Source organism: Cnephaeus nilssonii (assembly GCF_951640355.1).
Source record: "Cnephaeus nilssonii genome assembly, chromosome: 4".
NCBI classification, from domain to species: domain Eukaryota; kingdom Metazoa; phylum Chordata; class Mammalia; order Chiroptera; family Vespertilionidae; genus Cnephaeus; species Cnephaeus nilssonii.
The window spans coordinates 76,284,422-76,300,882 of record NC_137075.1 but is presented as its reverse complement, the minus strand read 5'-3'; the positions used below and the strand labels follow the sequence as shown (position 1 = coordinate 76,300,882).

Here is a 16,461-nt window from a genome sequence, read left to right as displayed (position 1 = left end):
CACATTGTCTTAAGGCAGGGATGGGAACATTTTTTTCTGCTAAGGGCCATTTGGATATTTATAACATCATTTGTGGGCCATACAAAAATTAGTCTGCTATATTTGGTCAAACATTTAATTAACTCATCCCTAATGTGTTGGCAGGGCCAGACCAAATGATTTCACTGGCCTTATACTAGTCCAACCCGCAGGCCAGATATTCCCCACCCCTGTCTTAAAGGATTTTAGTAAGTTTTTATTTCTGGTAGGGTAAATCCCCAACTCTTCTTCAGGAGTTAATTGTATTTTTAATCAACAAAAGAGTTTCTTTCCTTCATTTTGATAGATCCAAAATTAACTAATATTTAAATGCCTTATAAAAAATAAATAGATAGAAATCTAGACTGGAGATATTTAGAATGTTGAAGCGACTTTGTCCAAAATATTAGCACTATTAATCTGCGTAACATAGACCTCTCCCCTCCTTCAAGTTAATAGATTTTGTTTTTTTCAAACACAAACATATAATATCAATACTATGTAGATAATTCACTAAATGATTTCTCATGGCCTCTAAGCTTATCTTACTTTATAGAAAGTTAAACGGGCCCTGACCGGTTTGGCTCGGTGGATGGAGCGTCGGCCTACGGACTGAGGGATCCCAGGTTCGATTCTGGTTGGGGGCGTGTACCTTGGTTGCGGGCACATCCCCAGTGGGGAGTGTGCGGGGGCGGGGGGGGGGCAGCTGTTCAATGTTTCTCTCTCTCTCTCTCTCTCATCAATGTTTCTAACTCTCTATCCCTTTCCCTTCCTCTCTGTAAAAAATCAATAAAATATATTTTTTTAAAAAGTTAAATGGGACACATTTAAACAGGAAAAAAATTCAAGGGATATGATTGTTATATATTAATTGCTTTTTTATTAGTATGCTAAGAGGATATAAAATCTTAATAACAGAACAAGAATATAGGAAATATTATTTGTATATTCAAAATATCACAATTAGTATTAAAGAGTAAAATCTAACCTGAGTAATCTTTGTGCCACTAATGAATTTCATAGCTGCTGTAGCTTCTTCCTCCGAAACTACAACCCCATCTAAGTGAGTCAGGGTCTTCAGTCTGCCAACAACACTCAGCCTTAGTGTGGCTGGCTGGGGAAAAATAACAGAAAGTTAATTTTTACAAAATATTACATCTGTTACGGCATGGAAGGAAGTGCTTTTTCATTCCTTCCCATATAACTCAAAATTATGCACCTTTCATTTTATTATATATCCAAAAATAAAGGCTTAGCTTATCTATAATAATAAAAGTGTAATATACTAATTAGACCCGACAGCTGGATGTCATTCCAGACGTCCTTCTGGACGAAGCCGTGGCAGCAGGAGCCGAAGCAGAGTGGTTAGGGGCGATGAGGCAGGCAGAGTGGTTAGGGGCGATGAGGCAGGCAGGCAGAGGTGGTTAGGGGCGATCAGGCAGGTAGGCAGAGATGGTTAGGGGCGATCAGATAGGCAGGTGAGTAGTTAGGGGCATCAGGCAGGCAGAGTGGTTTGGGGTGATCAGATAGGCAGGCAGAGTGGTTAGGGGCAATCAGGCAGGCAGAGTGGTTTGGGGTGATCAGGCAGGCAGGCAGAGTGGTTAGGGGTGATCAGGCAGGCAGGCAGAGTGGTTAGGGGCAATCAGGAAGGCAGGCAGAGTAGTTAGGGGTGATCAGGCAGCCAGGCCAGTTAGGAGCCCGCGGTCCCGGATTGGGAAAGGGTGCAGGCCGGACTGAGGGACCCCTCCCATGCATGAATTTTGTGCACTGGGCCTCTAGTTCTTTACATAATAGTTGAAATTAAATTATATTTGTGAATTCATCTGTCCTGTTTGGAGGTGGATGGTTTATTCTTACAAAGGGGGAAATCCCATAAGCTGTTGAAAAGCGACTGTGGTGAAAGTGTTCAAAGAACAATGGCGGTGCCTTCTTTCAATCTAGATCAGCAGTCAGCTATTCAGCTACGGGTGGGATTCAACATGGATCTTCAGCCCTGGACATTTAATTTGGAAACAGGGAGATAGGTGTACTGTGATGATTTAAGAAGTCCACTTTGGTAAAAGAAAAATATCTTTTAATTTTATGGAGCAAGATATAAGAAATATAAACAGTAATATGGCCAATTGAATAGAACCAATCTTTGAAAAGCAAGAAAGGAGGATTCTTGAAATTATAAACTTGGGGATTGTTTTAAATACTTGGATATACACTTAAATATAATCATTGCATACTGAAATTTCTTAACATGAACCTACATATTTTTTGATGAGAAAAAAGTGTTCAAATTTCTTTTCATAGTAGAACATAGTAGTGGAGATGACAAATTTGTTCCCCCCTTTGTAGTATATTTCTTTTACTGTACTTGGTTCCTTTGCTTCATTACAATAAAGTTCTAGCACACTGAGCTACATAAACTCTCTGAAGTTTTATAAATGGCAATGACATCTAACATTCTTAAAGCCATAATACTATCAAACTATTAGATTACAAAAATGTCTGGCATGAAATTATAGCCTTCTTATAGGCTATAATGTTACTTTTTATAGTAACACTAGAGGCCCAGTGCATGATTGAATCATGCACATGTAGGGTCCCCTACACGCTTTTGCTTTTGATCGCAGTGGAGCTGGGTGCCTGTCCGCTGGTGCACCAGGCCTTTCAGAAGCCTCCAGCAAGGTGGAGGCTTCTGAAAGGCCTGGTGCCGGAGCAGACAGGCACCCAGCTCCCCCACTTTTGATGGTCCGCGGCGGGACGTGAGCTCGCTGCCCCAGAGGCCCCTTCTGTTCCGCAGCACAGCCATGGCACAGACGCTGAGCTCGCGAGCTCAGCGTCCCACCGGCCCAATCGGCTACCCTGGCCACCCCGAGTCCCGCCCCCTGCGCCTCCCGCTGGCCCAATCGTGGACGTAGCGGAGTGATGGTAATTTACATATTACCTTTTCATTAGGTAGGATTTGATTCATTTGATCACTATACTAAATTCAACTTATGAAATACTTAAAGAAATTCTAGCCTGACTGGTATGGTTCAATGGTTGAGCATCAACCTATGAACTAGGAGGTCACGATTCAATTCCTGGTCAGGGCATATTCCTGGGTTGCCGGCTCAATCCCCAGTGGGGAGCGTGCAGTAGGCAGCCAATCAATGATTCTTCCTCATTATTGATGTTTCTCTCTCTCTCTCTCTCTCTCTCTCTCTCTCTCTCTCTCTCTCTCTCTCCCCCTCTCTCTCCCTTCCTCTCTGAAATCAATAAAAAATATTTTTTAAAGAAGAAATTCTAATGCAATGAAGATAGTTTGCCTATTTCTGGCTATCATCGAATAGTAGTGAGAAAATAAATAATAAAAATTATTTGAAATAAAAATAATTGTTTGCTTTTTTATCACGTCTGTTACATACCTTTTGCCATGGATTATGTCGAATATCAAGAGTAAGAAGGCTTGTGGTGTGTTTGCATAATATATTTATTTCATCGCCAGATTTTTTCAGTTGATTCCAGCTCAAGTCTAACTGCTTCAGTTTCATCAGACCTCTAAATCCCTCAAGCGTTATCACATGGTTATGGCTTGCATCCAAATATTCAAGGTTGTACTGCAATAGATACAAATAGAAGTGATGCTGAAAGGACTGTGGTTTGTATTTACATAGTTCCTTTCTCTATGATCCTCTAAGTATTCTGCATGCTTTTTGGTAATCCTCACAGAAACCTAAACAGTAGTTATACTGCAATCATTGTATCAATGTATACATTCCCTATAGAGCTACAGGTATTTTATTTTAGTCATTCTTTCTTAATTCACACTTCACCCTTATTAACATAGAGTGGCACTGTTTGCTTCCAGAGAAGAGAAGGCAAAGAGAAACTGGGAAGATAATTTGTCCCCCAAAACAAGGAATTACACTTCTTAATACTTAGGTTTTTGCTTTAAACTATTGAACATGGTTAAAAGGTTGATCTTCAGAGGTACAAACCAAACCTATTTTAAGATTTTCTTATTCAAAAGTGCATGAATTTTAAAAAATCATTAGAGTAACATATTCTCTGTTGGAAATTTGGGAACTACAATAAACAGATACAAAGAAAATATAGAAAACATATAATTCTATTGCTCAGAAAGAATAATTGAAAATTTTTTATTATAGGGACATATATATTTTTGTATAAAACAGATTATATTGCATAGAATTTTGTATCCTTTAACATGCTCACATATCATTAAATGTTCTTCAAAATTATTTTTAATGATAGCATAATATCTAATATGTGTATTATTAGGATAGTTTTTTTTAATTTTTTTAAATTAATCTTTATTGTTGAGATTATTACAGAGGTCTCTCTATATTCCCCCCATAGCTCCCCTCCACCCGGTTCCCACCCCACCCCAGGCCCTCGCCACCCTATTGTCTGTGTCCATAGGTAATGCATACATGCATATAAGATCTTTGTCTAATCTCTTCCCACACACCCCCACAACTCTCTTTCCTCTGAGAATTGTCAGTCTGTTCCATTTCTATGCCCTTCCTTGTATTCCATTCATCAGTTTGTTCATCAGATTTTTTATTCATTCAATTTTTAGATTCAATTGTTGATAGGTATGTTGCCACTTTGTTGTTTATATTTTTTATCTTTACCTTTTTCTTCTTCCTCTTCTTAAAGAATACCCTTCAGCATTTCATATAATACTGATTTCATGGTGATGAACTCCTTTAGCTTTTTCTGGTCTGTGAAGCTCTTTATCTGACCTTCAATTCTAAATGATAGCTTTGCTGGGTAGAGTAATCTTGGTTGTAGGTTCTTGCTGTTCATCACTTTGAATATTTCTTGCCACTCCCTTCTGGCCTGCATAGTTTCTGTTGAGAAATCAGCTGACAGTCATATGGGCATTCCCTTGTAGGTAAATAACTGCTTTTCTCTTGATGCTTTTAAATTTCTCTCTTTGTCTTTTGCCCTTGGCATTTTAATTATGATGTGTCTTGGTGTGGTCCTCTTTGGGTTCCTTTTTTTTGGGGTCTCTGTGCTTCCTGAACTTGTAAGTCTATTTCTTTCACCAGGTAGGGGAAGTTTTCTGTCATTATTTCTTCAAATAGGTTTTCAATATCTTGCTCTCTCTCTTCTTTTGGCACCCCCATAATTCAGATGTTGGTACGCTTGAAGTTGTCCCAGAGGCTCCTTACACTATCTTCATATTTTTGGATTCTTTTTCTTTTTGATTTTCTGTTTGGGTGTTTTTTGCTTCCTCATATTTCAAATCATTGATTTGATTCTCTGGATCCTCTAATCTACCGCTGAATCCCTGTATATTATTCTTTATTTCAGTCAGTGTATGCTTAATTTCTGACTGGTCCTTTTCCTTTTTTTTTTTTTTTTTTTTTTTGCATTCTCACTAAGATCCTTGAAAGTCTCACGAAGTCCCTTAGAGGTTTCTAGAAGATTCTTGAATAACCTTATAACTGTGGTTTTGAATTCTATATCCAGTAGTTTGATTTCTTCCATTACTTTCATTTGTGACATGTTTCTTTGTCTCTGCTTTTTGGCTGCTTTAATGTGTTTGTTTCTATATATTGGGTAGAGCTGCTAAGTCTCCTTGAGTTGATAGAGTGGACTTATGTAGTAGTTGTCCTATAGGGCTCAGTGGCTGAGCCTTCCCAGTCACCTAAGCTGGGAGTTCTAGGTGCACCCCTTTGTGGGCTGTGAGCACAGCCTTTTTGTAGTTGAGACTTGATTGCTGTTAGTGTCACTGGGAGGAATTGACCTCCAGGCCAAATGGCTGTGAGGACCAGCTGCAACTACAGTGGGAACACTCCTGTGCAGGAGACACCCTTATGGAGCAGGACTTGCTTCATTGGGGCTTTAGTGCTCACTGAATCTGCCCCTTGAGTGTGTCACTTACAGATGTGTAGAGTTGTAATCTGGTATGGTCTGACACTGACCACTGGGTACACTGGCTCTTGGGTGTCCAGGGAGGTGCAAAGTCAGCAACTGCCTAGGGCCACCCAGAGAGATCTGCAGATTCCCCCTCTTTGTATCAGGTTTGGAAGTGCCCAGATGAGGTCCAGCTGTGAAGCAAGGCAGGATAGTGCTGGTGCTGGGTCTTGGGCCTTTTATTGATAGGTTTGGGGCTCCCTGACCAAGCTGCAGCTTGTTTGACAGGTTTTTAGCCTGAGAAAGGACAGGCCATTCACATGCAAAAGCTGCTGCCCACAGCTTGGGTGGGGTTTTAAATTGGGTGGGGCAGGGTCTCAGGGAATCACCAGGGCAGAGCAAACAGAAATGGGCAAAAGAGGGAAAATGGGGACTGAAAGAGACTTTGCTTTGGGCGATGGGTGCAAGATGCAGTATGCAGATGATGTTTTGTTGAGTTGTACACTTGAGAACTATATGGCTCTGTGAACCAATGTCACCCCAATAAATTCAATTTATAAATAAATGAATAAATAAATAAATGGGACTTTGGCTTACCATAAGATACAAGGAAGGGAGCTTAATTAACACTGAAACCTAAGGCCAATAAACCAAGTAACCGCTCCCACAACAGTGGTGGAAGCAGCAGTGCAAGGGTTTTGATATGGTTGCTAGGAGGTAGAGAATGAATAAGAGCTGAGAATGATATTCTGAAAAGGTATGTCAATGAGATGGGACCCAGGGAAACTTGGAATGCTGGATTGGTGTTATGAAATCACATATGTAATTAGTTTTGCTATATAATATATGACAAGGAAAGCAAAAGCCAGACAAGATCCAAAGTAATGTGTATATGAGCATTACTGTAATTTTCCTATGAACTATGAGACGACAAACATAACTCAAACAAGAGCCATGCATGTGACATTCAGGTAGAAAGGACAAGGCAGAGAGAAAAAGAAATAACATGGATAATGAACAGATGGGAGGAACTGACAATATTAGATGTGAAGTAGTAAGAGCAGAATAAAACGAAAACAACACTTTCCAAAGGATATTTTTAAAAATAATCTGGAATGGTTTTAATAAAAATTTTTTAAAAGTAGCTAGAAATAAGATATGACCATAGATGTATATTTGGTTTTCAAATGGAATTTCTATTTTAGAGAAATTAACATAGTATGGTCTATGTAGGTTTTGTTCCTGATCTGGGCTATATAATCTTGAATATGATATATATGAGGTCATAATTACAATCACAATATATCCATTAAATTAATAATTCTGTTTTACTTAAATAATTTCAAAAGGACAGTTCTTACCAAGTGGTATACATCATCTAAACAAGTAAATTCATTAAAGCTGATATTAAGTTTTCGAAGTCCTGTTAACTTGGAGAGATCTCTCAGTCTACTCAAGCTGTTTCCATGTAGATTCAGATTCTGAAGTAAAATAAAACATAAATTAAAAATAAGACAGATTATACTTTCTACCATAGTTACTTAAATGACATTAAGATTGAGCCAATATGAAAAAAAATCTGCCCAGCTGGTGGCTCGGTGGTTGAGTGACGACCTATGAATCAGGAGGTCATGATTCAATTCCTGGTCAGGGCACATGCCTGGGTTGCAGGCTCGATCCCCAACATGGGGTATGCAGGAGGCAACCGATCAATGATTCTCTCTCATCATTGATGTTTCTATCTCTCTTTCCCTCTCCCTTCCTTTCTGAAATCAATAAAATATATCTTAAAAATCTAATGTAGGATTTTTAGAAGGTATAGTTTATTATAGCATCATTAGATCTGGTTCTTGATTAATTTGATTTTCCACTTGGTCCAAGTTTATCTTTAATTGGCATAAAATTATTTTAAGAAAATAGTTAAATACTAGAGGCCCAGTGCATGGGCTTGTGCACCGGTGGGGTCCCTCAGCCTGGCCTGGGGAGATCGGGCCGAAACTGGCTCTCCAACATCCCCCAATTGCGGGAGGGCAGTTCTTGGGTGATGCACCCCGGAATCAAGCTCCCTCCTCTCTGGTTCTGGGTGCATCACCTGAGAACCCCCAGCTGCCAAGTCACTGCAGCTCGGCAGCTCCTGCATTGAGCATCTGCCCCCTGGTGGTCAGTGTGCATCATAGCTAGCGTACAGTTGGCCAGTCAGCTGGTTGGCCAGTCACTTAGACTTTTATATATATAGATATTGTTGAGATATTTATTAGGACCGATATCTTGCTTAGGCTAGCTAGTGAACAATGTAGGCCCTAAAGATTTTGGATATTAGCTGGATAACTCACAAGAGAGAGAGGATAGCAAGGATATACCTTGACTGCAGGAAACCTTGTGAGAGCACTGGACTGAGGATGAAAGGCTGAGTGAGGTGCTAAAGTAGAAGGACAGAACATCAAAGAAGGAGGTGGAAGAGTGGCTAAGACAATTTCTATGTCAGAATTTGGCCCAGACTTGCCCTGTTCATTTCTCCTGGGCTATATAAAAATGAATGTTATTATATATTTTTATATTTGGGGGAGACCCTGATATCTAAATATCTTTTTAAGCTACAGCATTGTGAATGGTATCAAGTGAAGATTATGTTTATATATAGTCTACAAAATAAACAGTGGCATAAGAAAATGTATTAATACAATTAAATGCAGTATTCACAATAAATTGGTATTATGATAAAATCAGGTGTCTACCTCCCAATCTTCCTCACTTACCTCTACCATCTAATACCTTATTACATATACTATGGACACAACTAAATTCCTGGTAGGGAGAAACAAGTAAATGTCAAATAGTTGTCAAAACTTAGCTAAAATTAAGAAGGGCCAATTTATGCATACCAGTTTATTCTACAGGTCATATGTAGGTATCATCCATCATAAATTCTACAGATACCTTACACCTAACATGTCCACAACTGAATTCATCAACTTTCCTATATATATATATATGCTTGATAGTCTATGTTGTCAATCCTGATTAAGAGTTTCACTATCTATCAGATTTGTTGATCATCCCTTTTCCCTCTTTTCCACATTCATTTGATTCTAGAAATGTTTCTCAAACCAGTCACTCCATACTATCACTACTATCAGTGCCTTAGTTCAGACTATTATTTGTCATTTGGACTACTACAATAGTTTTTACTGGATTTCCATACCACCAGTCCAACTTTAGTGAAATCTAATCACAAGCTGTCAAAATTAGAGTCTTTACAGAGAGCCGGTTTCTTAAAGAATCTAAAATTTTAAATTTGCCTTTAAAAATCCAATCTAATATGGCTATAATCTCCTACTCTTCCACCTATTGCTTCATGTTGCTTCCTGTATTCCAACCGACACCTCTACCTCCTACCATCACACATCCTATGTTCTAGTCACACTGAGTTTCTCTGGTTCCCTGAAGACACCATGCTCTTTCAAAACCATGTGCCTATGGGTAGAGTATTTCCTCTGCTTGGAATATGTAAACAACTAAATTTCGCTTATCCTTCAAAAATCTGCACTAAACACCTCTTTCTGTGGAACTCTCCCAGCAACTCCAGACTTCCTATGTTTTTTTACATATCTGTCTCCTCCACTAAAATGATGTCCTTGATGCAGGAAAAATAATTTCTTCATTCTGAACCCCAAGTTGCCTAAAACATAGCCCAATCTCAGTAAATGCTAGATGAATAAATCAGTGCAAAAAACAGACTATCACTGACAACCCTAATTTTTTGGTATGTAATTGTGCTATAAGAGAATATAAAATCATCTGTTACAAATCTGGGGCTTTTATTTCTATATAATTTATTTATTTTTATGTATATTTTCATAAAACTCAATCCAGTGGGGAAGACCAAAAAGAGAATGAGAGGTATGTACCTGAACTTACAGTAATGGCACAAAGAAGGAAAACAAAGAATGTGCTCTCTGAACATTCTTGTGACATCTAGTATTCTTACTGGAAGCTCTAGAAAGTTTGCTGGCTTTTAAGCAGTATAAACAAATTTAAGATGAAAAAGCCTCTCCATTCTTATGGGTGTTGACCAAATTAATGCATCCAGGTTGAGGTCAATAGCAGGCTAAGGCATTCTGAAATCGTATTCTCCTCCTCTCTGTTTTGTTTGTTTGTTTGTTTTTTTCCTCTTCTCTGTTTTTTTATCTTACAAACCACAGATAATAAAAGACCTATCTTCTGTTGTGTTTTTAACTTTTATTCAGTCCCTTTAAGTCTACAGAAATACATGTTATGGAATTTCAATCCAGTCAAAACACACTCATATGTATTATACCTTGCATTACTAAGGTTTTATAATAAAATTTTTATTACTCAAATATGACATCTTGATATTATAGTGTGGGAACAATGAATTGCAGGCACCGGGGGGTGAGGGCATGAGTGGGAGGGTTGGGGGGAGCAATGGGGGCATAAGGACATATAAGTAATACCTTAATCAATAAAGAAAAAAATAAAAAAGAAACAATTAATTGGAATGTGCTGTAAAACATATTCCAGAATTCAAATAGTTATTATGAAACAATTTGGTTAATGAATCTTAATATCAATTGTATTTCAAAATCATAATATTTGGGGTATGTTAGATTAACTAAAATATATTACTAAAATTAATCCTGCCATTTAAATTTTATTATCTATTTATTGATAGAGGAAGAGAGAGAGAAACATCGATTTGTTGTTCCACTTATTTATGCATTCATTGGTTGATTCTTGTATGTAACCTGACTAGGGATAGAACCCACAACTTTGGTGTATCGGGGCAACACTCCAACCAAGTAACCTACCTGACCAGGGCCAACTTTTAAAATACGCTGTAAATGTGAATAATAGAAAAATTTTAATTACATGTATAGTTAATATAACATTGCTACCAGACAGCACAAATGTAGCCCACATAGAAGAAAAGGGTTGGGTACTTTGGAATTTGACCACATGATGCCTGGCATGATCAGATAGGTGGTTTAATATCTTTAGATTTCATATGATAGGTTCTGATTCCAAATTTAAGGATCTTGTCCAAAAACGTTATTCATCATAATACTTACCACAATATGACTGTATATGTTAGTCTTGGCAAGGGAAAGTATTGTTTTATCATCCAAACTAATAAGTTTTGGTCTTGGCTTGATCCTGGGGTCCATTTTTATAACTTCATCATCAAATTTCAATTCCTGGGACAGTACTGATCCTTCTGAACTTTTTTTGCTTTCTTCTAGAATAGCATTGTTGACTGAAGAAAATAAAGAATAAGTCTTGACCTAAAAATTTATTTAAAATATTGAAAATTTGATTGCTGAGTTTATCATTTTGAAAAAGAAATAGGCTATTTAGAAAAGATAAGTTTATTTAGTTATATAATAACTAGAGGCCCAATGCACGAAATTCGTGCAAGGGGCTCGGCCCCTGCCCGCCACAGTGGCCGCCTTTGCCTCAGCCCTCTCAGCCCCGGCTTCATTTGGAAGGTCGTCCAGAAGGATGTCTAGTCTAATTAGCATATTATGCTTTTATATTATAGACTAGAGGCCCAGTGCATGAAATTCATGCATGACGTGGGGGTCCCTCAGCCCAGCCTGCACCCTCTCCAATCCGGGACCCCTCGGGATATGTCTGACTGCTAGCAGTCAGATATCTCTCTCGCAATCTGGGACCACTGGCTCATAACTGCTCACCTGCCTACCTGCCTGATCGCCCCTAACCGCCTCTGCCTGCCAGCCTGATGTCCCTAACTGCTCTCCCCTGCTGGCCTGATCACCCCTAACCATCTCTGCCTCAGCCCCGCCACCAAGGCTTTGTCTGGAAGGATGTCCGGAAGGTCATCCGGAAAATGCCCAGTCTAATTAGCATATTACCCTTTTATTAGTGTAGATACCTATGATGATAAGAATCACATTAGCAATGTATGAAAGTAGATTAAAATTGTGGGCTAAGAATAGGTGTGATGTATTCATCCCCTCCCACTAATATTAGTTAAAATTAGCAAAAAATTATATTACAATGGATAGGGCACAACAAAAGACTAGAAATTGTGAGACATAAATCAGAGGGGACTGAATTGACAGAGAAATAGGAGCAGAAAGGTAACCTCTAGCCAAAACACATGCAGGAGATAACCACTGCAGAGCAGGTCCAGAGAAACTTGGTGTTCTGAGTGGACAAGTAAAACAGCAGGAGAATGCTCCAGGTAATTAGTAATCAGATAATTATGTAACCGATAAGCAAGAAAAATATGAACAGACAGAAATGATTCTAGAAAAAAAACAAAAGAGTCTATAAGAGAATTTTCAAAAACCTAGGAGAATAAAGCATCTATAATAGAATAAAGCATCTACTATAGGAAAAATAAGATACAAACTTTGAAATAAAAACAATAAGTGGAATTAATAAATGATTTGACAAACCAATTGGATATGGTAGCAGATCAAATTAGCAATGTGGAAGCTGATATTGTGGAACTCATCCAGAACACAAAATTTTAAAATTGAAGATATAAAATATGAAAGAAAAAATTTGTAAGATGTGGAGGATAATTTAGAATGTCCAACGTTTAGTTCCAGGGAGCTTGACAGAAAATAGAAGAGAGGAAATAATCAAGGAATTACAAGAAGAAAACTTCCATAAACTAAAGAAAGAACTGAATCTTCAGGTCAAAAGAGCTCATGAAGTGGCAAGCAGAAGAATGATGGAGTTACTGTCCTTGCTGACATCACTGAATGGTCAGGAACTGCCCACCTGACAACTACTTATAATTTGAGTTTTTTTTCTATTTACTACTTGTCTGCATTTCTGTGTCTTTTGCTGAAAGCATACTTGACTAATACAATTCCATTCATAATAACAATATAAAATATACATGCCCAGAACTATACTTAACAAGAATTAAAGCTTGTATAAAGAAAACTGTCAGAGAGGACTTGAGTAAATTAAATGAAATAACTTATCATGTTCCTGGATGAGAGGCCCAATACTGCAAAGTATTCATTTTACCCTAAATGAAGTTTTAAATTCAATAAAATCTCTATCTAATCCTAATAGGATTTTAAAATAGAACTTAACAAGCTGATTCTAAATTTTATTTGGAAAAGAAAATGCTCAAGAGTAGCTGAGAATTTATTTTCTCGATGAGTTGGGGTCAGGGGAAGGGAATTTTCCCTATCATTTATCAAAACATATCAAGGTTGTAATAACCAAAACAATGTGATAGGGATCTAAGATTAGACAGATGAATGGAACAGAATAGAAAGATCTATAAATCGACCCCTTTTATATGAAAATAATTTAAAAAACAAAGATGGTATCTTAAAGTAGAGGGAAAAAGATGATGTTTGTCAAGTAGCTATTCATTTTTAAGAGAAAACTTATTTGATCACCATACCTACCTCACACAATATAGAAAAATACCTAGATGGAACTAAATATCTAAAAGTTTTATAATAATCTATATAAGATTTGGAAGAAAAAAAAAGAATATTTATATAAGCCTTCTGAAATGAGACATAAAATTTAGAATCCGTACTGGAAAAGAGAAATATCTGACTTCTTAAAAATTAATGTGTAAATTACAAATTAAAATGAAAGGTAAGTTTTTTGCTACAAATAAAAATATAAGTGACAGAAAATATTTGCAAGATATAGACATGATAAAGGATTAATATCCAGAATGAATATAAAAATTTTTCCAATTAGTTTGAAAACAATAGAGCCCAATAGAAAATGGTTAAAGGATATTACAGGTGATTAAAAAAATTATAAATAACCCATAACATATGAAATAATAAAATAACCTTTTTTTTTTTTTTTTTTTTTTTTTGCCCATCAGAGTGAGGAAAAAAAGATTGGTAAGATCCTGTGTCGGTAAAGATGCAAAAAAACAAACACTATAATACTGTTGGAAATTTATAAAATGGTAAAATCTTTGCAGAGAATGCTCAAATTATCAAAATTTAAAATGTATATGCTCTTTTACTATCCAAATTCTTCTTTAAATCTATGCTTCAGAGAAACGTCTACAATGATGTTCACTGAAATATTGTTTTAAATAGTAATAATACTGAAAGAAACCTATGTTTCATCAATAGGGAAGTCAAATAAATAAGATTATTACTGAATAGTATGCACCTAGCAAAAGACTGATGTATAGACCTATATATACTGAAATGAAAATATGTCCAAAACCTATTGTTAATGGCAAAAATCATCACAAAATACTTAGAATTTGATTTTACAATGTAAAATGGTATGTGTTGTTATATTTGTAAATGCATAGAATAAGTCTGAAAACAAACCCACAAAGCTGTTAATAATGGATGCCTCCTGAAAGGGAATGAGGTTGAAGTGAAAGCAGATTTTCATGTTTATTCCATACTAGAGGCCCAGTGCACGAATTCGTGCATGGGTGGGGTTCCTCGGCCTGGCTGGCGATTGGGGCTGATCAGGGCCAGCCAGCCAGGGGGAGGGACCATGGGAGGTTGGCTGTGGGAGTCCACCTACCACCCAGCCGGCTGGGGTGAGGGACCATGGGAGGTTTGCCAGCCGCGGGAGGTTGCCTGTGGGAGTGCACTGACCACCAGGGGGCAGCTCCTACATTGAGCATCTGCCCCTGGTGGTCAGTGCACATCATAGTGACTGGTTGCAATGGTTGCTTAGGCTTTTATATATATAGATTCTTCAATATAGTTTGAATCTTTTCCAGTGGGACTCCAGCCATATGGTACTCATGTAATATATTTGCATAATTAAAATATTTAGGTGTCATAATGATTTGCTTTTAAAATTTGAGTATATATAAAATTTGAGTAAAACCTTTGTTGTTAAAAGGGTTTTTATATTTTGACGTAACATTATTAGACTTCAAATTAATGTTATGTTCTCATTTAAGAAACTCTAGTATTAAAAATACATCCATACCACTGTAACAAACTCAAATTCAACGATGTATTCTGGCAAAACAAGGTCATGATCAAAGACAAACCACTTGCACTGCCGAAAGCTGCAATCACAGTTTCTTTGTCCCACTATAGAATCTAGAGTAAAATCAGAAACAAAAACAGGCAAAACAAACACTCTTCAACATGACACATAATATACTTTTTCATTCTTACATAGATTCATAAACAACAAATTCAGTAAGTTCCAACTATTATGTTAGTATGTGGAGGGTTTTTTCTTATATTTTCCCACACTACATAGACTGTTAATTCCGTAAGTACTTACTAGTCACTCTGTCACAACATAGATAGTAGGATTTACTTTTTTTTCATATTATTTCCCTTTTCATACTTTTCCACTTTTCTATTCAATATGTGATCATATAGTTTTGACAAATTATTTTTCTAGCCCTAACCAGTTTGGTTCAGTGGATAGAGCATCAGCCTGCGGACTCAAGGGTCCCAGGTTCAATTCCGGTCAAGGGCATGTACCTTGGTTGCAGGCACATACCCAGTAGGGATTGGGCAGGAGGCAGCTGATCAATGTTTCTCTCTCATCGATGTTTCTAATTCTCTATCCCTCTCCCTTCCTCTCTGTAAAGAATCAATAAAATATATTTTTTAAAAAATGTATTTATCTAAAACCTTTGTTGTTAAAAGGGTTTTTATATTTTATCATATGTAATATATATATGTGTGTATATATATATATTATATGTATGTAAAATATAAAATTTTACAAATAAAATATTTGCACACATAAATGGCATTGATGTAGGGGTTAGAAAAATGGAAGTTCATTAGTATCTAGGAACATTTTTTGTAGAAAAGTTTACTAATTACTTTAAGTAGAGGTTAAATTGTAACATTTTGTATTCAGAAAGATGAAAGCACATTTCTCTTTATGGCAGACATACTTAGTGCACATTTTCGAGGGACGAACACTGAATTAACCATTGGATAGTTGGCTTGATTGATGGCGTCATGTTCACGAGCCTGAACACTCTGGCCAAGGAAAACCTTTGTAATGAGGAGGATGCCTAAGTTGAAAAAACAAATCATTTTTACCAATTCATTTTAGTAATTTTCCAATATAACATTCCTTATTGGCCCCAGACCTGACTGTATATTCTGTAAGGGCAGAGATCCTGCCTAACTTGTTGCCACTGGATAGCACATAGCACATTGCTTGATCCAAAATAGTAGCTCAAGAAATACTTGTTGAATAAATGCAATGGTTCTAAAAGGAGATTCCTGTGATTATATGAAGCAAAGCTTTACAGAAAAGGAAGGAAAGGACCCAATAATTTAGCAATGTTTTTATTAAGTAATTTAAAATAAGAAATCTGTTGTCCTTAATGTTAACTGTTGTAAAAATTCATCTCTGCATCATTAGTATTTAGCATGTGGCTTGGAGCATAGGAGGCATTCAATAAATGTCTACTGATGGATGAACATTTCTTTTCCCTTTAGATTTTAGGGAACCTTGAGATTCACTAAATCCTAAGGATCTCCAGGAGTCACTGAATCATATAGAGTAACTTCTAATTATTATGCATAAAACATTCAGATGACTTTTTAAAGAACTACATATCCTATATAATAAAAGGGT

The 16,461-nt window shown here is 37.0% G+C and overlaps 1 protein-coding gene across 1 annotated transcript in view; it reads right to left on the bottom strand.

The window, feature by feature from the left end:
- The window catches only part of LRRC9 (leucine rich repeat containing 9), a gene marked incomplete at both ends in the record, with an annotated part of 86,759 nt that overhangs the window by 42,365 nt on the left and 27,933 nt on the right, over positions 1 to 16,461 (bottom strand). Inside the window, 6 exons of the mRNA XM_079769789.1 lie at positions 1,007 to 1,132; positions 3,417 to 3,608; positions 7,242 to 7,361; positions 10,971 to 11,183; positions 14,830 to 14,945; positions 15,767 to 15,889. Of these exons, the coding sequence (XP_079625915.1) occupies positions 1,007 to 1,132; positions 3,417 to 3,608; positions 7,242 to 7,361; positions 10,971 to 11,183; positions 14,830 to 14,945; positions 15,767 to 15,889 (890 nt within the window). The remainder of the gene's footprint in view (positions 1 to 1,006; positions 1,133 to 3,416; positions 3,609 to 7,241; positions 7,362 to 10,970; positions 11,184 to 14,829; positions 14,946 to 15,766; positions 15,890 to 16,461) is intronic.